A 27839-nucleotide genomic window follows, 5' to 3' on the forward strand; every position below is an offset into this window, starting at 1 on the left:
GTCGAGCGAGCGGCCAGGGACGCTTGGCGTCGTCAGCTTCCCGGGCCCCGGGTGGCGTGGACGCTCGGGAGCCTCAAGGAAATCTCCCCACCGAGGATCCTGGGAACCCGAGTGTCCGTCCACTTTTCGGGCTGTGTGGTTTCTGAATCCAACGCCTAAGAGGGAAACAGCCCAGGCCCCTAAGCTCTTAGGATCTCTGTCGAACGGGGACAAAAATGCCTGACTGGTTTAAAGATATTTTATGTAAAGCGCCTCATCGTAAGCTCCTTGGAAATGGGACTTAATTTCTGCAAATAGCCCCCTGAGACTATCTGCTTGGTAAGATTCTGCCTGGTCCAGGAAGCAAATTTAGGCCATGTTGCGGACAGAGTCCTATTTAATGTTGAGCACCTGGCAAACTCGCTTCGCCGCCTAGTGCCCTCCGACCCTCGTCCAAGCCGGGGCGGGAATTGGGAGGAGAGGGATTCCGGCGTTCCAGAGTCCTACGGAGGTGTCTCATTAGGCCTCAAAATTCGACTCCCTTCCACCCCGTAGCGCGGGAGCGCGCACCACGCATCAAACTCCGGCTGCGGCAGCCTCTAAGCCTCAGCCCCGCAAGATTTCAGTTTCCCTTTCTCAGTCCCTGCTGCCCCACCCACCGCTGCGGCCCGGGGATTTGCCCAGTGATCAGTGACGAAGAGGGGACTAAGGCTCCCATTGGGAGGCGGCGTTCGGCAGGGGCCAATCCGGGTGCTGGTCCGGGGGAAATCTCGGCGGAGGGCTCCAAAGAACCCGGAGATTACCGGGCGGGGACGCGCCGTCGCGCTGGGTGCTGGCGGAGGAGCGCGACCCGGAACTGACCGCCGCGGGAAAGAAGCAACACCAGCTCGGGATTCGCGGCCCGGAGCTGGGGACCGGTGAGTAGGGGGCGCCCGGTGAGAAATGCAGCAAAGCAGCAGTCACACAAGCGCCCCGGGGTCCGGGCAACCGAACGCGGCCGCGCGAGCGGAACGAGGCCGGGCTGCTGGGCCGGCTCGGGAGAAGGGTGAAGTTCGCGGCGTCCTCCCTCCCGGCCTAATCCTCCCGCTTGCTTGGGCCTCCATTCGCTCCCTCCTCTTGGGTCTTCCTCGCTTTCCCGTGTCCAGCTCAGGCACCCATCCATTCTTGTCTCCAGAGCCAGAAGTAAGCGGGACCCAGATGACGGTCTCGTTGCTTGGAGCCGAGTAGAGTGCCAGTCAGGCTCCAGGACCAGAGCCATGGTGTTTTGTTGTTGTTTTTTGTTTTTTAATTGGTCAGAATAAACCGGTTTAGCCACGTATACTTGGAGCTGTGCATTCACTCCCTCCTCCAGCCCATTAGCACATCAGCATTTTGCCTGCTGCTTTTCACCCTGTATGGCCTTAGAAAAGTGTGTAAATTTGCCTTTGTGGAGCTTATGAGAGGCAAACACTTCCAAATTCCCAGTACATTCCAGATTTTGACACCACACCGGTTTGTGTGCACTTCCAGAGAATGATATTCGTTCGCGCATGCAACAAATACCAGTGTCAGGGACCGTGCCTGAGCTAAAAATCAATCCATAGAGTTACCCCCCCAAGCTTAAAAGAATCAGCTTTTTAAAAAAAATAGACTTTATTTCGTATATTCCTCAAACTGCAATTCCATATTTTTGAAAAAAGACTTTTTTAGAACAGTTTTAGATTTATAGAAAAATCGTGAAGCTAGTACAGAGTTCCATATACCCCAAACCTTTTCCCCATTCATTTATTAACACCTTACATTAATATGGAACATTTTTTACAATTAATGAACCTGTATCGATACATTATTATTTGCCTGCATCCATAATGTATTCAGATTTCCTTAGTTTTTACCTAAGTACTTTTTCTGTTTCATGATCCCACCCAGGTTACCATATTCCAGTTAGTTCTCATTATGCTCCCCGTGGCTGTGGCAGTTTCTCAGACTTTGATTTTGATGATCTTGAGAGTTTTGAGGAATACCCCTCTTGTGTATTATAGGCTGCCCCTCTATTGGAATTTGTCTGTTGTTTTTCTCCCGAGTCTGGGCTTATGGGTTATTGGGAGGAAGACCACAGAGGTAGATTGCTGTTTTCATCACTTCACATCAAGGGAACATGCTTTATAACTTGATGCTGATCTTGATTACCTGGCTGAAAAATCAGGCTTCTCCACTGTAAAGTTACTCTTCCTCTCCTCCCCCCTGTGCCCCCCCACCCCCCTTCCATACTGTATTCTTTGGAAAGTAGTCAGACTGTGTGCAGCCCTGACCTAAGGAGTGGGATTATCTCCTGCCTCCTTAAGGGCAACTCCGTACATATATTATTTGGAATTCTTCTGCGTGGGAGATTTGTCTGTTTTGTCTTATTTATTCACTTATTCAATCATTTATTTGTATCAGTATGGACTCATGGATATTTATTTTATACTTTGGGTTATATATAATTCAATACCACTTTGTTTTGTTACAGCTTTAGCCATTGCGAGTTCTTTTAAGTTGGCTCCTGTGCTCTTTTCTAGCATATATTTTTATAGAGTTTTTTGCTGTTGAAAACACTTTCACTTATGTGACCTCGATTGAAGTTCAAACAGCCTGGCAAACTTGACAAGACGTTATTCTCACCTTGTTAAGCAGTAAGGAAACTGAGGCCCACTGGCAGTAGGTAACTTCGTAGATGTCACTTCCCCCAAAGGCAGTGATAGGCTGGGCTGAGACTGGGGTGTCTGCTGCAAAAGACACTGCGAGCTGCAGAGGAGAGCCTGTAGTTGGTATTGAGGCTTCTTGGGGTGACTTCAGACTTAAACCCCACCAGGATCAGAATAGGAAATGACATGGAGAATGGGAAGAAATTGGTTTTGGAAAACAAAGGCTTAATTTGGCTGGCATCCAGGGTGAATTAAAACTTGCCAACTTGGTAGAAATGCAGTGACCTTTCCCCCCAAACTATATGTGCAGAGGGAGGAGATCTGGGTAATGTTTGTGGCCAAGAATGTCTAATCTGAGGGGAGCCCTTGGTGCCTCCTGCTGAAGCGAGATTGCAAAATGGGAAGGGGAGTGTGATGAGGGGGAGAATGAAGAAGATATGGGGCTCTGGAATCATGGGATAACATTTAGCCTCACAAACATTTACAGACTTTGTGCCCGATACTGGAGATATGAAAAGATCGGTGAGACATGACCCTTGGGTTCACATCCTGGTTGGAAGAAAGATGGGTAAAAATATCAGTTAGGAAGTGGTATGATAGTGCTATAATAGAAATGTAGTATCTGCAGGAGCTTCCCGAGGGAGGGAATTCATTCAGCTCAGAGGTGGGATGGGCACAGGAAGGACCTCACAGATAAGGGGGCATATCTGATTCAGGCTTTCATGGATGAGCTGGGACTGAGAAGCTCATGTACAAGAGCAAGGGGTGGGGAGAGGGGGCGGTGAAGAAGGGGCTGTCTTTCCAGTTCAGTGTCTCTGCATTAGCATTCAAGGCTGGATGGGTAGGGGTCCTGTGTGACCTGCTGTTCAGCTTTGACCTCAGGAGTTTTGAAGCAGGAGGGTGACAGGATGAGTTCCATGTGTTAGAGGACCCTGGCAGCACTTTGTACGAGATATGCTACATTTCACCACATCTAAGATGTCATCAATTATTTTATTTCCACATAGAAAAAATATTTTGCCAGTTAAATTATGGCATGCCATTTATCACATTTCAGAGATGCAAACATGTAATGACATGGGTGTCTCAAATTTGATTAAAGTAGTAACTTCCTAGCTGGTGGCTTAGGGCCCTCCTTCCAATGGGGAATGAATGGTTAGACTGTCTCCATCTCAATAACCCACAGATTTTGAGTTCACTGACTCCATTTATGATCTTGAAGAAACTAAATTTGATAAACTGGCTTTTTCCTGTCTGATAACCAATTGTCAAAACAAACAAACAAGCAAACAAAAAAACAATAAAACTGGGATACCTGATCCAAAGATATCATCTATGTTTATTCTGCTTTGGTGGCTCTTGATCACAGCAGTGACTTTATGTTGAACAATAAATATTCTGGTATGCTTGCCAAACCTTTATTTCAATTTGTCCTGTGAATTGCCTGGATGTTACCTCCTACCCCTATTACTTCATGGTGATATTGAGACCCAGAAAAGTCAAGACTGTAGCCCTGGGCTGCACAGCAGAGTAGCTGAGGCTGGGTGAAAATCTGGGTTTTCATCCTAACCCAGGACTCTTCACTTTAGGCTTTGGTTAGAATGTCAGCTGGGGTAGAAGAAGATTCTGCCTGCTCCTTACCCACAGTGGAGCAGGTTGGAGATCTGTTATGTCCTGGCAGGTTGTATTCTACCTGTGGGGCCCAGAGAGAACAGAATTACCACTTAGTACCTACCTTTGCCCAATGCTTTGTCTAGATGAAGAGGCTGATTTTTTTGCATGAGCTTTTTGTATATTTCAGCTTAGTAACCATCAATAACTTCCTCTGCTGTATCTGGCAGGAATTTGGGGTGGGGATGGGGGAGGTCAGATGATAGAGAAGTCCAAGCTGGCTGGGCAGAAAGGGCATTTATTGGCATTTATTGGCTCCGGTGACAGAAAAGTTCAAGGTTAGGCTAGCTTCAGGCACAGATCGATACAGGTTTCACCAGATGCCATCAGAACCTGGTTTCTTTCACTTCATCCCTGGGTTGGCTTCATTTTCAAACAGGCTAACCCTCTGGCTAGCTGCTCTAGCAGCTCCAAACCGTTTGACCTCACTTCTTGCAAGTTCTAGAGAAAAAGTTCTCAAGAATCTTTCTTCCCCCATGACTCAACTAGGTCTCCTTGTGACTGGCTGCAATTGAGTCATGTTCTCAACCCTGAAGCAAGCACTGTGGCCAGGGGGGCTTACGACTCTTTCTCATGTTCCACCTCTGAGCTGGGGGGTAGAGCTCTACCCCAAGCACATGATCCCCAGAAAGGAACTGGGTAAAGTTAGCAGAGGAAGGAAGAATGGAAGCTGGTGGACCCGTTCCTGCAAAAGATAAACGTTTACAGCACTTACTAGTTGGATCACGGGACAATCTGATCTGCTGCTTTAGGGCGGATTCCCTGGCCTGTTACTGGGCCTTTCTTCATGCTGTTTCTTTTTATTATTTTTTTAAAGCATTAAACATACGTACACATACATACACACAATGGGATTCTATTTCCCATTCACCAGATTGGCAATTTTTTTTTTTAGAGTGTGAAGCATCTATTACGTATTTAATTGTTTTTTTTAATTGAGGTATAATCGACATATAACATTACATTAGTTTCAGGTGTACAGCATAATTATTTGATATTTGTATATATTGCAAAATGATCACAATAGTCCTATTAACATCTGTCACCATGTATAGTTACAAAGTTTTTTCTTCTTGTGTTAAGGGCTTTTAGGATCTACTCTCCTAGCTGCTTTCAAATGTGCAATTCAGTATTATTACCTATAGTCACCATGGCAGAAATTTAAAAGATGGAAATATCAGGTATTGGTGAGGCTTTGGAGCAACATGGGCGCTCGGAGCCTGCTAGTGGGGACACGCGGTGGTACAGCCCCTTTGGATCTAGTTAAGTTGGGGATGCATCCTGCTTGCCCGGGTGTACTAGGGCATGTGAGCAGAAATGGCCACAGAGCAGTGTTTGTAATTGTCCCAAACTGGAAACAACTCAGGGGCCATAAGAAGTAGACTACATCAGGGAGTTCCCTGGTGGTCCAGTGGTGAGGACTCAGCACTTCCACTGCCGAGGGCCGGAGTTCGATCCCTGGTTGGGGAACTAAGATCCTGCAAGCCGCATGGCGTGGCCGAAAAACAAAAATAGGCTACATCAGAAGTAGAATTATGCAGTCATAAAGCAATGAAAATGAACAAAATCGGCTCACAATCATGTGAGTGAACCTCACAGACTTGACATAGATAGTCCCCCCCCCGCCCATCGAACCCCCCCCCCAAATGCAAAATGAGTCCATTCATTTGAAATGCTCAAAACCAGGAAAAATAAACTGTTTTGTTCATGGGTGCATACCTAGTGTAAAATAAAAGAAGAGGGAAGGAGCGATTATCACCATTATAATCACAACCATTTCCCGGGACACAGCTTTTTCTTCTCTCCTGGTTTCTGTACGTTCCTGGAGCCAAACCTTGGATACCACGACTGGGGGTGTGCTGGTGATTGCAGCCCACTGTTCTGCAGGAAATCTGAAGAAATCACTTCTCTCTAGTACTTTCTCATCTTGCTGGAGGGAAAGGACAAGTGGCTGAGATTTCTTGCACTCGTTCAGCAGATACTTAGGAGGCATTTTGTGGGCATCAGATGCTCTGTGCCTGTGCTTTATTCGCTTCTCAGCCAGTTTTTCATGTTTCCTCTGTGTCAGGCACTGTGCTAGATTCTGGGGATAAGGCGGACACAGTCTCCGTCCAACGCGGTGGGAAAAGCTGGTGTTTAATTATTATAATAAGTAGGGACTCACGATTGCATAGAAGTATCCAGTGCAGTGTGGAGTGCTGGGGGGCTGTATAAGGGAGAGAGCATGTGGACTCAGTGTGACAGGTCCGGAAAGAGGAGGTGGCTTTCAGCTGAGACTTCAAGCTGGAAAAGGTGTCTACTAAGAAGGAAAGGAATGGGGTTCTATTCAGAGGGAACACCATTTTCAAAGGGTTCAGGCAGGAAAGAGCATGGCACTTGTGGAGGCTTAGAGAGGGGTTTGGTTTGGCTGTGGGGTCGAGTTTGAGGTGGGCAATGGCAGGAAATGAGCCTGGAGACAAGGCCTGGGCCTAGATTATCGGCGACCTCACAGAGCATGGGAAGGAGTTTTCACTTTATCCCTGGAGCCTGGAAATTAACCAGGGTGGTTACATGAGCGAACCTGTGTTTTAACACGTGGCAGGATATGTTTGAGGGATGAAAGGAAGGCTGCGGTGCCTGACACTAGGCAGTGAAGAGAGGAGGTTTAAGTAAATCGGGAAAGCCTTGAGGATTGTATAATCCCCACAGTTAGCTCTGATTGCAGCTTCTAAAGGATCACTCAGTTATGTCACTAGATGTAAGCTCTGGGTCCCATTTTTGTTCTCTGTTGTATCCTCAGTGCCTGGCCCTTAGTAAATACCTATTAACTGTTGAATGAATTTTGACACCCTCCTACTTAAAAGCCTCAGCAGCACTTCAAAGCCTTGTCCCATCCAACTCCCAGTGGCTGCAGCTTCCATGCCCGGCCCTGGGCCCTGTGGGGATTTCCACTGTTCAGAGCATGTCTCGGCCTGGCCGGGGGTTTGCGTGGCCTGCACTGTGCCTCAGAGCACCAGTGATGCTTGACCTGTGGGGGAAAAGTAACCCACGTGTGACCTCAGCAATGTGCCCACCAAACTGGCATCCCCTGAGACTGCCTGGTGCCCAGCCCACAGTCAGACCTGTAAAGATCTGGGGAGTCCAGGTGTCGGCAGCAGGGGCACGGCCACTCCTAGTATCCAGATCCAGATCACTTGCTTTTTGCCCTGAATTCTGTCCTTTCCTGCATTGTTAGAGGTGTCTCACAGAAGTTTACTTCTAGGAGAATTTGATTATTTCAGATTAAGAAATGAGGCTTAATCTGGAGCCCCAGGAGCCCTTAAATGGCCTTCCCACAGGGCATGGAGCCCTAGGCTAAGCACTTTAGGATCACAAGGAAGAAGGGGCTCTTGTTTGGAGCCCCATGTGTGGACTTGAGAAGCAGCCTGGAGACCAGGGTGCAAATCCAGCCCCCTCCATTCACCTCCCTGGGCCTTGGAGTCCACATCTGGGATTCAGTGTCTTCTAGGGTCCCTTGCTGTGGCATGTAGGAGCCCAAGGCAGCAGGAAGGAGGGACGAAGTGTGGGGCATCAAAAGCCATGGGAAGTTGAGGGAAAGTTTAGAACCTGCTAGGGTAGAAGTTGGCAACTATTAAGAAACAGGGGTCTAGAGTTAGATTGTTTCCCTCTGGAACTGGACCAGGGCAGGGGTGGGTGCAGAGTGTAAGTACCTGTCCCTTACAGGGTGTGGGCATTCGCAGCGATGCTTCCCTCAGCTAGTTTTTTTTTTTTTTTTTTTTAACCTGAATCAAACTTTATTAAAATTACACATAATACATCATAATCAAGTAGGGTTTATTCCTAAATAAAGACGGCTTATAAGAAAATATTTTCACACAATTCATCACATTAATGAATTTTTAAAAACACGTGACTATATAAGAAAAAATCATGTATCAAGTTATATATATATACATGTATGTATAATATATATATATAATTCTCTAAATAGTAGGAATAGAAGTTTCTTTTCATAACTTAATAAAGTCTATCTACCAGAATTCTAACCATGAAAAGAGAAACCTCAGCTAGTTTTTACAAGTCACAGTGGTTCTTGCAGCCAACACTTGTGCACGGCATCCACATCCTGAAATGTGTGCCAGAAATTACATGGTGTCACCTCAGCCAGTCTGTTGACATATGTAGAGTAGGTATTTAGGAGATGCGGAGAGCTGTAGGGGACAGGTGGATTGTGGGGCAAGGGGAACTAAAAAACGTCGGAAGTGTCTCCAGTTCTGCCTGGTTCTGTGGAATTGAAACCAGCTTTTGGTTTATTGAAAGGACAGAAGACCTGTCCACCCCAGAGCAGGGGTGAGTGGCCTCTGGTGGAAGGTAATCCATGAAACGACTTCCTCAGGTTTCAGAATTCTCATTTGGGTAGAGGAAGTAGGGTGGACCATGTCGTTGTGAAGACTTTTTCTGGCTCTGGCTTTCTGTGGTTTCTGTCCACCCGAGAACAAGGAATGGAGAGGAGTGTGATAGTTTTGCCCCTTATTGTGAAAACCTGTCGAGATCATCAGAATATGCTAAAGGCACAAATGATAGAAAAGGCAGAATCACAGGGGAGCGTGGTAAGTTGGGGAGGGGTTTTGGAGAGGGTCAGTTTTGTGTCGTCTCGAAAGGGTTGGCTGTGCGGTGTGAGCCCAGGTCCGCCCGCGTCTCATACAGGAGCCCTGCTGCCTGTCGAATCTAAGGCAAGAGTGCTTTCGCTCAGCGTCAGCAGTAATACATGCCCCTTTACTTTTGTCAGCACTCTCCAGTTTACAAAGCCCTTCCATTGAGATGACCTCATCCGAGCTTCCTGACAAAGGAGCTGGTATTAGGCCCCGTTTTACAGTTTGCCTGGGCAGAGAAGAGACTGTAATAGATTGGGCTGAGGCATCAGCACCAGACACTGCTTCCTAGCCACGTGTTTTTGGGCAAGTTGCTTCCCTCCCTGAGCTTCAGTTTCCTCAGAAGAGTATCCTGAGCATTAAATAACATAAGATGTATAAATGGCCGGTAAGGTGGGTCCTACAGAAATGCTGTCACCAAGAAGCTGTTAGTTGCTGGGCTGTTGGGTTAGAGCCCTAACTTGAACCTGGTTTCAACCCACAGATTTATACCTCAAGTCTTATACATAGTCAGCAATGCCAGAGTAAGCCATCTTCAATATTTGTTATATATTCAGGATGGAGCCTATATAACCAAGCTATGGGATTGAACATAGGACTGTACTGTGTTTCATTTGTTAGTTTCAGCAGACTCTCAAACAAATGCATGTGCAATTAACATTGCCTTCTTTCCTCTGAATCCATTCATTTGTTCAGCACCTATGTATTGAGCTTCTACAAGTGTTGGGCACGATCAACTGTCTATTAGAGATTTTCAGCATCTTTGGTAGTTACAGACTCTTGTACAGATTCTTTTAAGAAGGATGGAAAACTCTAGCCCCTCTCCTCAGAAAATTTTTCTGACTTTTGTTTTGTTGAACCATTTAAAAGTAAGTTGTAGTCATACAGTCCTAAATACTGCAGCATGTGTTGCCTGACAGTATGTACATTCTCATACATAACTTCAATAAATGCTATTAAAAAATCAATAATAATTTCTTAATATGATCGAATACCTAGTCTTTTGTCAAATTTCCTCTAATTGTCCCCAAACTGTTTTTAATAGCTTTTTTAAAAAACCAGGATCCAGTCAAAGTATTTGAGTTTGATTGTCATTTCTCTTTAGTCTTTTCAAATCAAGAACAATCCTGTTTTATTTTTCATGACTGACTTTTTAAAAGTCCAGGCCAGTTGTCTTCTGGAATATCTCCTATTCTGGATTTATCTGTCTCCTGATGATGGGCCTTAACTCATTCTTCTAACCCTCATATTTTCTATAAACTGGAAGGTAGTTTGAAAGACTTGATTGGATTCATTCACATCAAACTTTTTTTATTTTTGGCTGCGTTGGGTCTTTGTTGCTACATGTGGGCTTTCTCTAGTTGCGGCGAGCAGGGGCAACTCTTCGTTGCGGTGCGCGGGCCTCTCATTATGGTGGCTTCTTGTTGCAGAGCACAGGCTCTAGGCTTCAGTAGTTGTGGCACGTGGGCTCAGTAGTTGCAGTGTGCGGGCTCTGGGGTACACAGGCTTCAGTAGTTGTGGTGCACAGGCTCAGTGGTTGTGGTGCATGGGCTTACTTGCTCTGCGGCATGTGGAATCTTCCTGGACCAGGGATCGAACCTGTGTCCCCTGCACTGGCAGGCAGATTCTTAACCACTGCGCCACTGGGGAAGTCCCACCTCAAACATTTTTGGCACGACTACTTCAAAGGTGACATTGTGCAGTTCATATGGTGCCACATTGGGAACCATATGCCAGAAACACTTGTCCCTCTATTAGTGATGCTGGATTTGGTCACTGACTAAGGCCATCACCAGATCTCTCCCTTATCAAGGTACATTAGGGAGTAACCCACTGGGTGGTACTTAGTACCATGGGACTGTCCTGTCCCCTAGCACGTCATGGTTTTAGTATCTGATGATCATCCTTGTCTTATACAGTGGAGCTTGCAAGATGGTGTTTTTCTAGTTCTATCATCCCTCCTACACTTACTCACCAGCATTCTTCTGTAATCCCTGGACAGGTCTTTCATCTAGTACATTAGTGACCATTTTCATACAGTGTTGGGGGTTTAAAGATCTGTGAAAGTCCAGCATGGAGCCTGGGTTAAGAACTCCTGCTCCAAGTGATGAGGGCGCCTGATTGTGTCAGGTTTTGTGTGGACGGAGAGCTGTAGCTGAGCTCTTCATAGTCCTTTTATTCATCTGGTCATTTGCAACAGAGTTAAATTCTCAGCCCTGAAGATAAACACATGCCATCCCCCTACAGCAATAAAAGAAACAAATAACCTTAGCCTTTGAATTTCCAATCCCCTCAGCAAAGTGAGTTGGTGAAGGGCTCCAGCACCCACAGGAATCACCAGCACCAGGACCCTTTCCTGTGTTACACCTCCAAGTTGCTGGGTCAGTCTCGCTTCCTCAACAAACCAGGGAGTTGACCAGGCAATTCCTAGGATTTTTACTACCGTTATTAACATTCTAAACACTTTATTACCTTCATTTACCAGTTAAATTCCTTAATTCTTTCATTTGAGCTTTGTAGGTACAGGTCTTTTCCACATTCTTCAAGTCCCACATCTCTAAATCCATTGGAGCTTCCAGTTGGAGTTCATTGTCAGTAAAATAATCCCTTAAATTTGTACAGTACTTTCACTTTATAAAGCACTTTTTATATATTGCTGCGTTAGATCCTCAAGAAGTAGACTTTGTATTCCTGTGTCGTTTTCTCTTTGGAGCTTTATTTCTAGCTCATTCATGTCACTACAGTGAAAGACCTTGAAGGCCACTGAACTCTGCTGTAATGGACTTTCACGTACATAGTCAGTAATCAGATTGATTTGCCTGTGGTTCCAACGGCTTCATTCCAGCCTCGCAGTTAACCTGCGCGCCCTGTCTGCTGGCTGTCTTCCCAGCGACTGCTTATTGCCTCCCGTGGGTCCTTCTGTGGGTCTGCGGCAGAGCAGATTCCCCAGTTTGCCCCATGAGTCTCTCGTTTGCTTTAACTCTGGAGCTCGTGTGTCACTGTGGTGGTTCATCCTCACTTTAAATTTCCACTCTTGCTCTACTTGTGCTTTGAACACTCACTGGATTTGGGAACCGCGGGTTCTGGGTTCTCTCCTAGATTCCCCCTCTATACCGCACTTATGCTTAGTATTTTCAACATAATTCTTTTACTCAACCCACTTAGAAACCCTTGAAGGTAAGTATCACTCTCCCCATTTTACGGATGGATAAACTGAGGCTCAGAGTACTTAAATGAGTTCTGTCTTGTCACACAGTGTCAGGGGCAGGAGGAAGCTGTTGGGTTAGGTGTGCTGAGACTCCTAACCTCAGACAGGAAGTGGTCCAGGGCTGCAGAGGTAAACAGGACTAAAGTCCTCTCTGTGCTCAGCTTCTGTGCTCCCTCTTACGGCCAAGCCCTCATCAGCACATCACGGTCGCAAGCCACCTGAGGCTTCCTCCCACCTTGGTCTCAGTCACCCTTGTTAGCAGTAGAGCAGCCAGGCCAGCTGCACAGGGAGGCACAGCGGAGAACGAGTCTGGTGTGGTCAGGTCGTGCTCTGCCGGCAGGCTGAATCTGGGTAGACACCTGCTTTCTGGCGGAAGTGAACCAAGCCAAAACTTCAGCACAGCCCAAGGAAACATCTATAAAGGAGGACACCAGAACTCAGACTCTTGACGCTTCTTGAGTCTTGGTAAAGAACCTCAGTGCGCTTAGTCCTTGATACCTGAGATCTACAGGGAAGACAAAGGAGTCTCCTGACTCTGTCAGGGCCCCCCATGAACAGTTGTGCAGCCCATGCACTGCAGAAGTGAGGCAGCACTGTACACATAATAGACATTGTAGATTTGTATATTATGACAGTTTTTCAGCAGGTAGTTATCTGGTGCCTTGTTCTATCAAAATTGGTATATTAGAGCAATTTCCCAACAGATGGAAGGAAAGGGTCTTGAGGTAGGAGTGCTTTCCCAACAGCGTGGCATGGGCTGGTGGCAGCTACCCTCTCTGGGCCTCAGTTTCCTCATCTGTAAAATGAGGGCATTGGACTTGAGGATCGGTAAGGTCCTTTCGCTCTGATTCTGTGTGAGCCTCGTAGGAGCTGCTGAGTATCTATTGACTGACTGATCGATCGCTGGGGCTGGCAGCTTTGTGCAAGGCTGCCATTTTTACCCCTCTGCTGTGCCTGCTCTTGACTCCGTGTCTGGTCTCCAAGGAGGAGAAGCCCCCACCAGTGAACAGGGACTCCTCTGAGCTCAGGACACCATGGCTGCGTTGGCACCACTGCGGAGCCTGGAAGAGGAGGTGACCTGCTCCATCTGCCTCGATTACCTGCGGGACCCGGTGACCATTGACTGTGGCCACGTCTTCTGCCGCAGCTGTACCACCGACATCCGCCCCGCATCAGGGGGCCGCCCTGTCTGCCCCCTGTGTAAGAAGCCTTTTAAGAAGGAGAATATCAGGCCAGTGTGGCAGCTGGCCAGCCTGGTGGAGAACATCGAGCGGCTGAAGGTGGACAAGGGCCGGCAGCCGGGGGACGCGGCCCGGGAGCAGCAGGACACGAGGCTGTGCGAGCGGCACCAGGAGAAGCTGCACTACTACTGTGAGGACGATGGCAAGCTGCTGTGTGTCATGTGCCGGGAGTCCCGGGAGCACAGGCCCCACTCGGCTGTCCTCGTGGAGAAGGCGGCCCAGCCCCACAGGGTAAGCCCTCCTCACCCCCGCAGGGAGGGATGCTCTGCTTGGCACCCACCCGGAGGCGAGGCCTGGCGCAGACCCCTCAGAAGGCTTCTCGCTGGCCGAGGACTCAGCCCGAGTCCTCCCTCCTGCCTCAGCCCAGAGCATCCCCACTGCTTGTCTTTCTACAGGAAAAAATCCTGAACCACCTGAGTACCCTAAGGAGAGACAGAGACAAAATTCAGGGCTTTCAGGCCAAGGGAGAAGCTGATATCCTGGCTGTGCTGGTAAGTGAGGCTGTTGAGGGAAAGCTCTGAGGCAGGCAATTGGCATGTGGAGCAGGAGCTCTTGAGCTTGTAGAGACACAGCCGGCAGGCAGCCAGCTCCCTGGGAGAGGGAGCCCCGACCGGATTGATGGCCGGGAAGCCTGGGTTATAGCCCAAGCCCTGCCGGTCTGAGCTCTGTGGCTTTGGCCTGCTTCCTCGTCTCACAGGTGACTGGGTTGCCTGGATGTCAGCTAAGGTCCTTCTCCTTCTGTGACTCACCTCAGCTGCAGGGCGTGTCTGCTCAGTAGAGCCAGAGTGTAGGGAACTGAGGAGGGCCTGGCTTCGTTCTTCCTCTCAAAGAGAGGGAGAAAGACATGGTTCCTGAGAGTGAGGGGAGCAGGGGGTTTGGAAGGAGGGAGCTGGCTCCAGGACGAGAGCTGAGAGGGGTGGGCTAGGCAAGGCCCGACCAGCTCTGAAGACGCTGTGTCTAGCGAGTCCTGCGCCTGTGGTTGCCAGTAGTTAGGAAACAGGCAGCATGTTGTGTGCTTGATGAGAGATGGGATCAGAGGGAAAAAACTGATAAGAGGTTCCAGTTTTCTGGGGGAAAGTCTGTTGGGGAAGTGGGCATTGGAGGGTGGAGGGATGCTGGGGCCAGTCCCGGCGGTGAGCAGTTAGGCCCTGGGAGAGGGACAGAGTGAAGCAGGAGACGGCCCAATCCAAGGAGTGCCTCCAGGTGCTCAGTGTGCGAGGATGCTGACCAGATCCCAGCCTGGACTCGGTAGGGAGACTTGGGGGCAAGAAAGGACATGGTCCCTGAGCATAGACATTCCACAGTTTCACTGAGGGAAGAGGATATAGTCCTACATGGCAGGGATGGGGTACACACAGATATTTTACACATAATGGGGAGGATGCTGAAGAGAGGATTGGTCAGGCTTGGATAAAATTAATCAAGGAAAACTTCCTGGAGGAGGCAGCACACGGCGATGGGTGTCCAGGAGGGAAAAATGTGTTTGCTCATAATGTTCCTTACAGGGCCCCAGAACATACTGGTTTACCTAGAACAGATAATGGCAGGCAGTCAGGGTTCCAATCCCATGGTGTCTGAGGGAACTGACCTGACTGACTTACCGTATCTTCTTTGAGGAAAGGAGGTTGCCACAGGAGAGCTCTAAAGCCCCTTCCAGCCCAAACACTGTAGAATTCATGAATGGGGTCAGCGAGGGGCACGAGAGGCAAAGAGCCAGCCTGTGCACCCCTACACCAGATCCTGGAGGGATCTTCTACCCCGGGGCGGAGGTGTCACCCCCTTCTCCCCCTTCCCACCCCTGCAGAAGAAGCTCCAGGACCAGAGGCAGTGCATCGTGGCTGAGTTTGAGCAGGGCCACCAGTTCCTGAGGGAGCGGGAACAGCGCCTGCTGGACCAGCTGGCGAAGCTGGAGCAGGAGCTCACAGAGGGCAGGGAGAAGTACAAGACCAGGGGCGTCGGGGAGCTTGCCCGGCTGGCGCTGGTCATCTCCGAGCTGGAGGGCAAGGCACAGCAGCCGGCTGCAGAGCTTATGCAGGTGAGAGACCTCCCTGGGGCAGGGAGCCAGGAGACCAGGACAGCAGGTCTTGGCCCTGCCACTCACTTACAGGACCTTGGGAGAGTCACTTCTTCTCGGGGCCTCAGTTTTCTCATCTGAAGCATGGAGATGATAATCTTTATCCCCACCACTTATTGCAATGATTGCATGAGCATAAAATAACTGGCATGTTGTCACTTCAAAAAGTAAATTTTCTACATAAAGAGTTTAAAATTTTGAAAAGTGTTGTAGAAATGGAAGAGAAGGTTATTAGTATTTTCGTTAGTGTCCTCCATGCTCATCACTACCGTCACGAGCCTGTCTTCTAACAAGTCATTGGCAGACACTGGTCCAGGGGAAGCTGTTTATGGTTCTGAAGATGAATAAGCCTGTGGGGTCAGGGGTCGCTGAGGGAGGTCTGAGCACGGGTTCTGTCAAGAACCCAGAGGGTATGGAGGAGATGGGTAGCTGGGGAAGGGAGACTTCTCGAAGGCGGAGGTTTTCTCTGGGACTGTGGAATCAGCCTCAGAGAATAAGGTGGAGAGTGGGCAGGGTGCCTCCGGAACACCTCCCGGAAGAGGCAGCTTTGGCACCGAGAAAGGGAGGGTCATGGATTGGAGAAAAGGCTGCCACGTTGAAATGACACCACAGCTCCTTCCACCCCAAGCCTCTCAGAGGAGTCACACTGCCTTAAACAGGGCTCAGCGGCCTTTGGAGGGAGCATGCTCGATCTTTCTGCCCTTGCAGGCCAGGAGAAGGCCTGTGTGAGGAGCTCCTCCACTTGCATGGTGGGGCTGCTGGCCGGCAGCAGAACCGCCCAGGACCTCCTCTAGGGAAGTGCCGTCCCTGGCCAGTGGCAGGGTGAGTCAGAGGCGGGATGCTGGGGAGAGATGGCGAGTCTGCCGGGTACACGGGCCGGCACAGGTAGCCTCTGCCTGCCTCTCCATCATTGTGAATTCCGACTCATGCCTCGGGACTGGCGGGGACATAGAACTCTTCCGGTCGAGCCCCCACTGATGAAGTCCCTGACGACCAAAGAGAGGAAGAGTTTGTCCCAGGCCGTGGGGCAGGTCAGGAATCACGTCAGAGCTCCAGCTCGGGTGCCCTGACTCACAGGCCTCCGGCCTCTTGCTCTTCTTTTCTCTCACTTTGTCCGGAATGTCTCTCTGGTTCCTTCCTTTCCTCCAGAAGTCATTCTGTTCCCTAGAATTTCTCTCTCAGAGTCTGACTGGGTCACTTGCTGCCTCTCCACCCCCTCCCCCCTCTCCAGGGGTGCGCATCCTTCCTTTCTCCACAGCCGCTGCCACCATGTGGATGTGTACTTGTTGTGGAAGAGAGCGGGGACATAGCTGGGGTACTGGGGGGCCTGAGATCTAGCCGTGTCTGCCTGGAGGGGAGCCTCTCCGCGGTCTGCCCAGAAGAGCTTGTGGGCCAGCAGAGGCCCAGCCTTCAGTGCCTCTGAGACCACTCAGATTGAAGACATCCCTGGGGCCAGGTGGGAGGAGGGAAAGGAGAGCAGGTGGGTGTCTGCTGAAAGTCAGTAAAGGAAATGTGGGGGCTGGTGGGTTTTGTCTGTGTGTTTTGTTTGGATTTGCTTTTGCTGCAGGGGAACTGGACCGCTCACTCCTGAACTGTCATTAGTATTTTACCAGAGATTAGTTGATTGTCAACGGAGAGTAAAGATGAGGCCCTACTAAGATAGGGGCCCTGATCCAAAAGTCTGAGAGAGGTGAGAGAGAGAAGCAACAGGATGAGAGATAAAAACAGGGAATTCCCTGGTGGTCCAGTGGTTGGGACTTGGCACTCTCACTGCCTAGGGCCCGGGTTCGATCCCTGGTTGAGGAACTAAAAATCCCACAAGACATGCGGTGTGGCAAAAAAAAAAAAAAAAAAAAAAAAAGAAACAGAGACCTTTTGACAAAGGCAATAGAAAAGGAAAAATCTCTGGACTGGGACTATCGGGAAGACAATAAAGGGAACTAGGGGATAGGAGAGCCCGTCTGGAGGGAATTATGAAGCCCCCTGGTTCAGCCCTGGGCACGCCTTGCAGGGTCTGGTGGCAGGGCGTACCTCTGCCTGTTCTACTGTCGGTCGCCATCCACACCCATGAAGAACCTTAGGGTTCTTAATACCCAGCATTGCTGTGATTCCTGCCCCAGCCTCTCTGCTCTGACTGCCTCTTTGACCACAGCCCCAGGAGCCTGGGGGATGAGAGGCCCTCCAGGAGCCTTGGGCAGGTTGCGTCCCTCTGGAGGCCCAGTGTGTGAGGCTGCAGGTCTCCTCGGGACTCCCCAGTCTCCCCTTCTGCGTCCTTTGAGAGAAGGGTTCCAGCACTGGTGCTCCAGGTCCCACCCTCTGGGCCACTCACAACCTTCAGCCCTTAGATGGGCCTCATTCTCTCTCTGTTCTAGCAGCTCCTGTGTCACAAAACATGCCCTCTTGGCTCCCTAACCGCACCCACCTACTGCCCATTTATTTGCCTTTTTATGTCACGTATCCCAGCAGAGCTGTTGGCACACACTGTCTCAAGATTTGTCCCCCCGTCCTCTGAAGCTGGCTTGGACTTACTTGTTTTGAGGGACAGAGTAGAAGGATTTTCCAGCAACTCACAACCAGTCTCTGGTCAGTTGCTTCACGGTGGGGGCGAGGTGTAGCTCTGACCTCTTGGATGGCCTCCCCTCGAGCAAAACCCCAAGTTGTTCCTGAGACTTGCTGAAACAGTCTGCAGCAGCCACAGTTTGGCGATCCCATTTGTTTCCCAAATCCCACTCTCTCAAAGAGGTCACTCTGCCCCCACCCTTACCCAGTCCCCCTCCACACTACTGTCTTCTTCCTATAGCACCTATCACTTAATAGCATCATATAATGGATTTGTTATGTTGATTCTTTGCTCTCTGCTTCCCACTGCTAGGGATTTGTGTGTGTGTGTGTGTGTGTGTGTGTGTGTGTGTGTGTGTGTCTTTTTTTTTTTCCTGCTCTGTCTCAGGCTTCTAGAGTGGTGTCTGACACATAAGCACTTAAAATTTATGGGATGAGTAAAAGGAAGGCAAAAATTACTATAGAGTATTATGGAGGATTTAGACTTACAAAAGAGAAATAACCAGCATCTCGCAAGAACCTCCTCCCCATTCTACCCCCTCCTGTCACTCAGATAGCACCATCCTCACTCCTGTGCAAGCCGTGGCCTGTCCTTGATTATCTTTCACCAGTATGCCCAGTCTGTCTCAAAAATGCCTAGATTGTGCTGCTTCCCTGGCTCCACTGTACTGCCCTAGTCAGGGCATCGTTATCTCTTGCCAGGTCCATAAACAGCCTCCAGACTGCCCCCTGATGTTGGCATTGCCTCTCTTAATCCATTCCATACAGGATGGCCAAGTGATTGGTCACTTGGGATTTTGGCTAGTCACTGTATCAAACAAGTTATTTCCCTCCCAGAAACAGTTGAGACACGAGGGGTCTAGAGCTGTCAGGGCAGCTGTCCATGAGGTCATCCAGAAAGCTGGTTACTTCCATCTGGTTGTTCCACTAACCTCAAGGGACGTTGTCCTCAGCTGTTTTGTCAAGGGCTCACCATCATATCCAAAATTGAGCCAAGGAAAAAGAGGAAGTAGAATGGAATTTCTTTTTTTAAAGGATGTGACCCCAACATTATAGTCATTGCTTCCTTTTGCATCCCATTGGCTGGAGCTTAGTCACATGACCAAACCTGGTTACAAGGGAATCTGGGAAGTGTAGTTGTCTGTTGGGTGGCCCTCTGCCCAGCTATTACTCCACAGGTTCTATTACTAAAAGGAAGAAGGGAAGAATAGATCCTGGAGGATACTTAGCAGTCTCAGCCACTTGAAAAGCAGATCACATACATCACTCCCCTACTTGAAACACTTTGGTGGCTTTCTACTGAACATAGAACAAAATTTGAACTCCTTGCTATGCCTGTCCAGCCTGCATGATGTGTCCCCTGCCCCCTTTGCCAAGCCCTTTCCCACCTTGCTTTCCTCCCATTCTTCACCTGGCCAGTACTGAGTTCTTCAAATCTCAGCACAAGTGTCATCCTCTCAGAGAAGCTGGCCTGTCATCCCCTTCTACTGCCCCCCCCCCCCATTTGCTCTGTCATTGTGATTATTTTGTTTGTTTTCTTTTTGTTTTATCCATTGCTGCCACTAGAATGTCATTTCCATAAGGAAGAACCACATTTGTTTTGTTCACTGATGTGTCCCGGTCTAATAATGTTGGTACATAAGAATGAAGTCTTCTTTGATTCACATTGACTCTTGTGCTTTCTTCCCTTCCAGGACACCAGAGACTTCTTAAACAGGTAAAAGAGTTTCCTTTCCATGGTGCACCTCATTCCCCTGTGCCTTTGTCCCCTCCCCTGTTCCTTGACCATGATCCATCTGAATTAATGGCTGTGTGATATAAGGCCAGAGGTTCCCACATTGCATGGTTCATCCTGATAACCTTCTCTCCTGGGAAGCAAGAACACGTCCTTGAGAATTGGTGGAGACTTGCTCTGCACCGGAGCAAGTTCTCTGTATAATCCCCACTCCTGTGTCCACTATCCTTGTCTGAGACGGGACAGGATGGTATGAGAACACATGTTGGTAGACAAAAGGGCTCTGAATGTTGAGTCTTCTGGTGGTTGTAAGTCTTGGCTCAGCCTTGGGCAGTTCACTTAGTACCTCTGAGGCCCTGTTTTTCCATTACCTGGGGATAATCATAACTTTCCCTCCCCCTTCATAAATTGTCATGAGGATTGAGAGAAATGTAGGAAGAGCGAAGTAGCAGGTTTGTCTGTCATCTTCTCAGGTATCCACGGAAGAAGTTCTGGATTGGGAAACCCATTGCTCGTGTGGTTAAAAAAAGGACAGGAGAATTCTCAGATAGACTTCTGTCTCTGCAGCGGAGCCTGAGAGAATTCCAAGGTAGGGGTTGGGGAGGGCCTTGGGGTGGGAGTCAGGAGCTGGGGTGCCGCTTTGAGAAGAGGGTACCTGGCTCCTTCGTGTCGGATTCTCTGACCTCATTCCTCTGAGGTCTCCTGTTTGTTTTTCCCTTCTTGGGATCTCAGGGATGGAGCCTTGTCACGAAATTAATACTGACCAAGTGAGAAACAGGTTCATAGGTTTGCTGGGCTTGAGGGTCATTGCTCTCCTTTTTTCTCCCCAGGGAAGCTGCTAAGAGACTTAGAATATAAGACAGGTAAGTATCCAAAGGATGGTTCCTAGATTTGCCTCAGATAAAGAATACTCTCCCCACAGAATCCTGCCTCCAGGTGGCCCATTCTCTTGTACAGCAGGGAGAGTTTCCCAGCTGCACTTCTGAAGTCCCCACCTTGCATTTTCTGACTATTCTACCCGTCGTCTGCAGTAGAGCCCTCCACTGGAGCCTCTGACCTTTCCTGCCCATGTTTGCTTATTCTGTCCTCAGAGGTCCTGCCGCCAATCCTTTTCCCTGTGACCGAGTTCCTTCTCATCTGCCCTGTCACGTGGCTCCTGTATGCGGAGCGAACTCTCTGCCCCAGGCCCTGCTGCTGTGCTGCCTCTGGCCCTGCAGTCAGGCCTCACGTCACATACCCCTGAGGGGCCTGTTCACGCTGCCACAGGTGTGGAGCGCACCCCTTGGATCGTGCAGTGTGGCAGCCCTGCTGTGGAGACCGGGGGGGCCCCTCCTGGTCCGCTGGCAACACCGCTACTTCTTTCTTTGTCCCCACAGTGAGTGTCACCCTAGACCCACAGTCGGCCAGTGGGTACCTGCAGCTGTCGGAGGACTGGAAGTGTGTGACCTACAGCGGCCTGTACCAGAGTGCGTACCTGCACCCCCAGCAGTTTGACTGTGAGCCGGGGGTGCTGGGCAGTAAGGGCTTCACCTGGGGCAAGGTCTACTGGGAGGTGGAGGTGGAGAGGGAGGGCTGGTCCGAGGATGAAGAGGAGGGGGACGAGGAGGAAGAGGGGGAAGAGGAGGAGGAGGAAGAGGAGGCCGGCTATGGGGACGGATATGATGATTGGGAAACGGATGAGGACGAGGAATCATTGGGGGATGAAGAGGAAGAAGAGGAGGAGGAGGAGGAGGAGGAAGTTCTGGAAAGCTGCATGGTGGGGGTGGCCAGAGACTCGGTGAAGAGGAAGGGCGACCTCTCCCTGCGGCCGGAGGACGGCGTGTGGGCGCTACGCCTCTCCTCCGCGGGCATCTGGGCCAACACCAGCCCCGAGGCCGAACTCTTCCCGGCACTGCGGCCCCGGAGAGTGGGCATCGCCCTGGATTACGAAGGGGGCACCGTGACTTTCACCAACGCAGAGTCGCAAGAACTCATCTACACCTTCACTGCCACCTTCACCCGGCGCCTGCTCCCCTTCCTGTGGCTCAAGTGGCCGGGAACACGCCTCCTGCTGAGGCCCTGAGCCCCAACTCTCGCTCCCGGCCCCACACCCACTGATGCTTCACTGCTCTGGAGTTCCTGGAGAGGAGGTGCCTGGCTGGAGCACCTGGAGCAGCCCAGGGGAGGGACCCGTGTCTGCTGCCCCTCCCTCCTTGTGGCTGTGGCCCCCTTGGGACCTCACTCAGTGCTGTTCCATCCATCCTGCTCTCGGGGTCCTCTCCCGCCTCCTGGGGTTCCCGTGCTGACTTCTGACTCTGAAGTCCACAGGGCTTCTCCCTCCCTCCTGCCCACTGCCTTTGACCCAGCTCTGCCCTCTCCTTGTTGAGTAAGAGGCGAGGCAGCACTTTCTTGCCCTGTATGGCATCCCATGCCAGCTGTTCTTGGGAGAGACCATCTGACTATTACACCCAAGACCATTTTACTGCCCTCCAATCCCATGGCTTCTCCTTTGCCCAAATCTACTCTGCTGCCTACCTCCCTTGGCACTTTAAACACGCCTACTGCCACCCCATTGCGGAGTTAAACATACATGAAAATGTTGGAAATGAACTGAATGAAAATCCACTGAGGCTTCCCAGGCCGTTTAAGCCGCCTGGAGTGCAAGTGGAAAGCATCTCCTCATAAGGTCCAGAGCGGAGTCCATGCTTCTCTGAGACCAGGGCTGAGCATGTGAGGTTTCCATTACCCGGAGGTGGGACTCCCTGAAGCCATCTGTGGTCTGAGGGGAAGGATCTAGATATATGTGGCTTTGGGGTAACAGTGGTGATTGGTGATCAATGAATTATCTCTGGGTTGGTCCTCTTGAGGAGAGTTTTTATAAGAATCCAAAATACCCTCCTCTTGGTCAGTTCATATGAAAGCACCAGGGCAAATATCCAGTCAAGCAAAAACTCCCCTGCCTTGGAAGCCCTGATCAGTTTTTGCAGCAGGGTATGTATTAAACTTCTGTCACTGGCTCTACTCAACATCCAGCTTCCATTTGTGCCGGGAGAGGAGAGGAGGGCAGCAGGCGTCCCCAGCAAGCCACCAGGTCTTCATATCAAGAGAGGGATCAAAGCGTATCCTCACTGCCCACGGGCCCAAACCAAGTCCCAGCCTCTGTCCAGGCTCCACTAGTGCCCACAGTTTAGCACAAGCTCCTGCTCCAGCTAGATTACCTCGCAGCCTTTGTCCTTGCCCATTCCAGGCACTCTGCCAGTCCCCTGCTTAGCCCGTTTTAACTCCTCCCCTGCTCTAAGAGACTCTTCCCAGCTGCTGTGGATCTCGGGCATCTCTTAGCCACTACATTATCTGTAGTTGTACTCTTTGTATATATCACATGCTGCCTGAGTCACATGTACATCTGATTTCTGCCTCTAGTTTTGTAAGCTCCTTGAGGGTGGACACTGTATCTTATACTTCTCTTGTATTCTCCATGGCACCTAGTGCAGTGCTGGGCACAGGGTAGGTGCTCAATAAAAACTTGGTGAATGAACAGCCCGGATTCGTATATATTTTATTGTAACTCAAATATTACCGACCTTCACAGTCTGTGGCTACAGAGAGGTTCTGTCGATAGCAGTAGCCCAGGGTTTTTCTACTGGGCCCCTTCTGGGTCCTTTAGAACTCTGCAACTCTGCTTGCACACATGCTGTCATTTGTGCAAGTCCCCAAAGAAGAGCTCCCCATGGGACACAGATCAGCCAACGCCAAGGTTCCACCTTGCTCTTCCGCTCCTGCAGTCGTGGCCCTGCGCTGAGATCCAGCACCTGTGGAGCATGGGGCTCCTGCGAGAAAGGTAATGTCCAGCACGGCGCACCCACAGTCCTTCCCTGGAAAATAAGCAGTGCCCCAAAGGAAATATAAACTACAAAGATTCAATTCTGTCTCCTAACATTCAACTATCTCACTATTTTTTGTCTGTTCTTTTTGGTTTTTTAAAAATTGCCATCTGAAAGGTAGAAGAGGGAGGATTACAGAAAGTACCTCTAATATTATACTACTGGCAAAGGGCATATCTCCTCCCTGTGCTCCCATTTGTGGACTCATTAATGTTTTCCCTCTTAAATTTATTTTTTCTTTCTAAATACAAATATGTAAAATGTGTCGATTATTAGAAATAAGACATGCATAATTATAATAAAGTCTTAATTCACTTTTGAATCTTGAGAGACAATATTTATTAACATAATCTGTTTTAAATTTCTTATTTTATGTTGGAGTATAGTTGATTCACAGTGTTGTGTTAGTTTCGGGTGTACAGCAAAGTGATTCAGTTATGCATATACATATATCGATTCTTTTTCAGATTCTTTTCCTGTATAGGTTATTACAGAATATTGAGTAAGGTTTCCTGTGCTGTACAGTAGGTCCTTGTTGCTTATCTATTTTATATATAGTAGTGTATATATTAATCCCAAACTCCTAATTTATCCCTCCCTGCCCCTTTCCCCTTCGATAACCATAAGGTTGTTTTTGAAGTCTGTGAGTCTGTTTCTGTTTTGTAAATAAGTTCATTTGTATCATCTTATTCCACACGTAAGTGATATCATATGATGTTTGTCTTTCTGCATCTGATGACTAGCATATTCTTGAAAATTTAAATTTATTTTGTTGGTTGATGTGAACTGTCCCCTAAAATTATACACTACTAACCCTTTATTTATGAAAGAATTTCATATTCTCAAAATGCCTTTTACCCTTTCTTGGAAAGAGTTTTTATACAACAGTGAGGAATTTTTGAAACTTTTAGGTGATTATTGTATAATTAAAAGCTAATAGTTATTAAAATGGGAACATTTCCATTTGAACAAAGTATTAATGCATTCAGATCATTGTTGCTTTAATGAGTTTTATGAGTGTCATACTCCGAAAATAAACTGTAGAAGATAAAAAGTGTCAGCATAGAAGACCCTTGCAAAATAATAAAAATGTGTAATAATAAAAATGTATGATGCCATCCTAGTACAGAAAGTTGCCAGTAAGATTTATTCAACAGATTTAAAAAATTTTTTATATTCATATTTTTAAGTTGTTTTTTATGAGCTACACTTGCACATATGGTCAAATATATCTACAGTGCTTATTACAGATGAAAAAAGAACAGTGCCCTGCCCTATTCCTCTCCCCAGTCGCCTAGTTCATCGTTTTTTAGCAGACTATTTTGGTGTTCACCTTCATTTTTTGTAAATAACATGAGTTTGGGGCATTATCCTCTAATTTTACACTGTGGAGAAGGAAGATTTAGCTCTGTTCTCCCTGTTTCTCACCACACACACACACACACACACACACACACACACACACACACACACACTCCCCACGCATTCCCATCCCTTCAATATAGACCTAACATCAGGTAAGTATAGGGTTGGTCAAAAAGTTCGCTTCAGTTTTAAGTAAAAATAAGACACATTTTTCATTTTCACCAAGAACTTTCTTTTTTTTTTTTTCTTTTTTTTTTTTTGCGGTACGCGGGCCTCTCACTGCTGTGGCCTCTCCCGTTGCGGAGCACAGGCTCCGGACGCGCAGGCTCAGCGGCCATGGCTCACGGGCCCAGCCGCTCCGCAGCATGTGGGATCTTCCTGGACCAGGGCGCGAACCCGTGTCCCCTGCATTGGCAGGCGGGCTCTCAACCACTGCGCCACCAGGGAAGCCCACCAAGAACTTTCTTGAACAACGTATTCATTAACTGAACGAACTTTTTGGCCAACGCAGTACTTGAATATGTTCATTACCATGTGTATGTCCAAGTGATTTACACCATGAGGTAAACCATGATTACTTTTACTTCTCATACAGGTTTTCCTTCATATTTAAAAAATTTTTTTCTTTTTAAAAAAAATTTATTTTTGGCTGTGTTGGGTCTTCGTTGCTGCGCGGGCTTTCTCTAGTTGCGGGGAGCGGGGAGGGGGGGCTACTCTTTGTTGCGGAGCACGGGCTCTAGGCGCGCGGGCTTCAGTCGTTGTGGCGCATGGGCTTAGCTGCTCCGCAGCATGTGGGATCTTCCCAGACCAGGGCTCAAACCCGTGTGCCCTGCATTGGCAGGGGGATTCTTAACCATTAGGCTACCAGGGAAGTCCCTTCCTTCATACTTTGATGTCTGAAAACATCTTGTACACGCCTTGTCTTAATATGCCTCCAGTTAGCCATTGTTATCGTTGTTCTACGGACTTAATGCTTCCTCCTGCTTCTCACGTGTTCGTCAGTGCCCCTTATGGCTGCCTCTTGCATCCCCGCACTACCCCCCCACATTTCCTCCTGGCTTTAGTTTCCCTCTTCCCGAGAGGGAAATGTGAGATCTCTCAGCAAAGGTTTGTGGTAAACTACCTTTTTTTTTTCTCTGTGAATTTCATTTCCTCCTCATTCTGGAGCTAGAATTTAACTGAGAACGGAAATTTAGTTTAATGGCAATTCTTTCAGAAGTTCGAGGGTCAGCAGTGCCACGGACGCTTCCTGCCTGCCAGGTCCTTGACCGGAGTGGGGCTCCCAGGCTTCCTCCGTGTGACCGTGAGAAACTCCCTGCACTCCTATAATGAGCCCGGCACAGTGGTGAACCGCTTTCCTTGTTGTCCGTGTTCAGGTGAATCTTCCAGACAGTCCTAGAGATAATGTTGATGTTTGAACTGAACAATTAAGGGTTCTGAAAAGTAATTCTCCTTGGAGATGGTGGAGTTGGAAGAGTTCTGTAATGAACAGATATGTGACTAATAAGTTTGATACCCAGCTCTTCCATACAATAGATGTGGAATTTTTAAGTAAAGATTTGGAGGTGGATGGACATTTTGTTACCATGCAGATTTGGGACACGTTGGTCAAGAGCGATTCAGAAGCCTAAGGACACCATTTTACAGAGGTTCTGACTGTTGCCTGCGTCGATGATTCTCAGAGCTTCCGGAACTTGAGTAACTGGAAAAAAGAATTCATATGTGGATGTGAAAGACCCCAAAAGCTTTCCTTTTGTGATTTTGGGTAACAGGGTTGACATCAGAGAGCAGCAGTTGTCTGCAGAAGAAGCATAAGCCTGGTGCAGGGACAACAGCGACTATCCTTACTTTGCAACAAGTGCAAAAGATGCCACGAATGTCGCTGCAGCCTTTGAGGAAGCAGTTCAAAGAGTGCTTGCTACCAAGGATAGGTCAGATCACTTGATGCAGACGGACTCGGTGAGTCTGCATCGAAAGGCCAAGCCCAGCTCCTCTTACTATTGAAGTTCGAGAGGTTGCCCGTGTGATCTAACCAGCTCACACACTTGCACAGATAAGCACAGGGTGGAGAAGAGAATTAGCGTTTGCAGCAATGGATCATGTACTCATGAAATTAAACTAACCATATTGCTGCCTTGTTGGTGGAAGAAGGGACACGTCCACTCACAGGATAATCTAATTACTCAATAATGGCACCTTACCTTTATAAATTGTTAACGGTTGTCTAATAATGTTTAAATATGCATGTTACAGAGCTAATAAATGAGATGACCAAGGCTTTATAATTAAAACAAAACATTTGAGTATTCTAGAAGTTACTGTTTTTTCCCCAGGAAAATGGAGAAGTGGGATAAAAACAATGGGAGCATCTTTTGTTATAATATTTGATCTTTTGTCCTCAGTTCCTGAAAATGCTTCAGAGCCATAAAGGTGAAATGGGTGGCTTGTTATGAATAACAAGTAGCTTTATGTTAATGAGGTGACTTTTGGAAATCAACTAAGGATGGGGGCTGGTTGCCAGGGAAACCAACCAGGAAAAGGGGTGGAACATTCAGTCTCTTCCCCTGATTTCCAGGGAGGGGAGAGGGCCTAGAGGTTGAATCAATCATCAATGGCCAGTGAGTTAATCAATTGTGCCTGTGTGATGAAGCCTCCATAAAAACCGAAAAGGGAGTTCGGAGAGCTTCCAGGTGGGGAACAAGAATGCTTCCATGTGCCACTGTGCTGGGCCCCAAACTCCACAAGAACAGAAGCTCCTTTGTCCGAGACCTCGCCCTATGTATCTCTTCATCTGGATATTGATTCATACCCTTTAATATCCTTTGTAATAAATCAGTAATCTAGTGAGTG

At 48.6% G+C, this 27839-nt stretch overlaps 1 protein-coding gene and 1 pseudogene across 4 annotated transcripts; both read left to right on the forward strand.

The window, feature by feature from the left end:
- The first annotated feature begins 740 nt into the window (after positions 1-740).
- TRIM26 (tripartite motif containing 26) lies at positions 741-23280 on the forward strand. 4 transcript variants are annotated; one of them, XM_059075440.2, is made up of 8 exons: positions 741-896; positions 13140-13627; positions 13792-13887; positions 15201-15431; positions 19724-19746; positions 20238-20353; positions 20595-20627; positions 21141-23280. In XM_059075440.2, the coding sequence occupies exons 2-8, from the start codon at positions 13190-13192 to the stop codon at positions 21824-21826; spliced, it is 1623 nt and encodes a 540-aa protein (XP_058931423.1). In that variant the 5' UTR covers positions 741-896; positions 13140-13189; the 3' UTR covers positions 21827-23280. The 4 variants fall into 4 exon arrangements, with proteins under 4 accessions (XP_058931423.1, XP_066862641.1, XP_066862642.1 ...); XM_067006540.1 differs by having other exon boundaries at positions 753-896; positions 13023-13627; XM_067006541.1 differs by lacking the exon at positions 13792-13887 and having other exon boundaries at positions 780-896; positions 13023-13627.
- Positions 23219-27154, forward strand: LOC131764215 (ras-related protein Rab-9A-like; annotated as a pseudogene).
- Positions 27155-27839: the final 685 nt, after the last annotated feature.

This window comes from Kogia breviceps, chromosome 10 (assembly GCF_026419965.1).
Source record: "Kogia breviceps isolate mKogBre1 chromosome 10, mKogBre1 haplotype 1, whole genome shotgun sequence".
In the NCBI taxonomy this organism is placed as follows: domain Eukaryota; kingdom Metazoa; phylum Chordata; class Mammalia; order Artiodactyla; family Physeteridae; genus Kogia; species Kogia breviceps.

Coding starts and splice junctions, on each gene's coding strand:
- TRIM26 (XM_059075440.2), top strand. CDS start 13,190: ATGGCTGCGTTGGCACCACTGCGGAGCCTGGAAGAGGAGGTGACCTGC. Junction 13,888..15,200: donor CTGATATCCTGGCTGTGCTG/GTAAGTGAGGCT, acceptor CCACCCCTGCAG/AAGAAGCTCCAGGACCAGAG. Junction 20,354..20,594: donor GAGCCTGAGAGAATTCCAAG/GTAGGGGTTGGG, acceptor TTTTCTCCCCAG/GGAAGCTGCTAAGAGACTTA.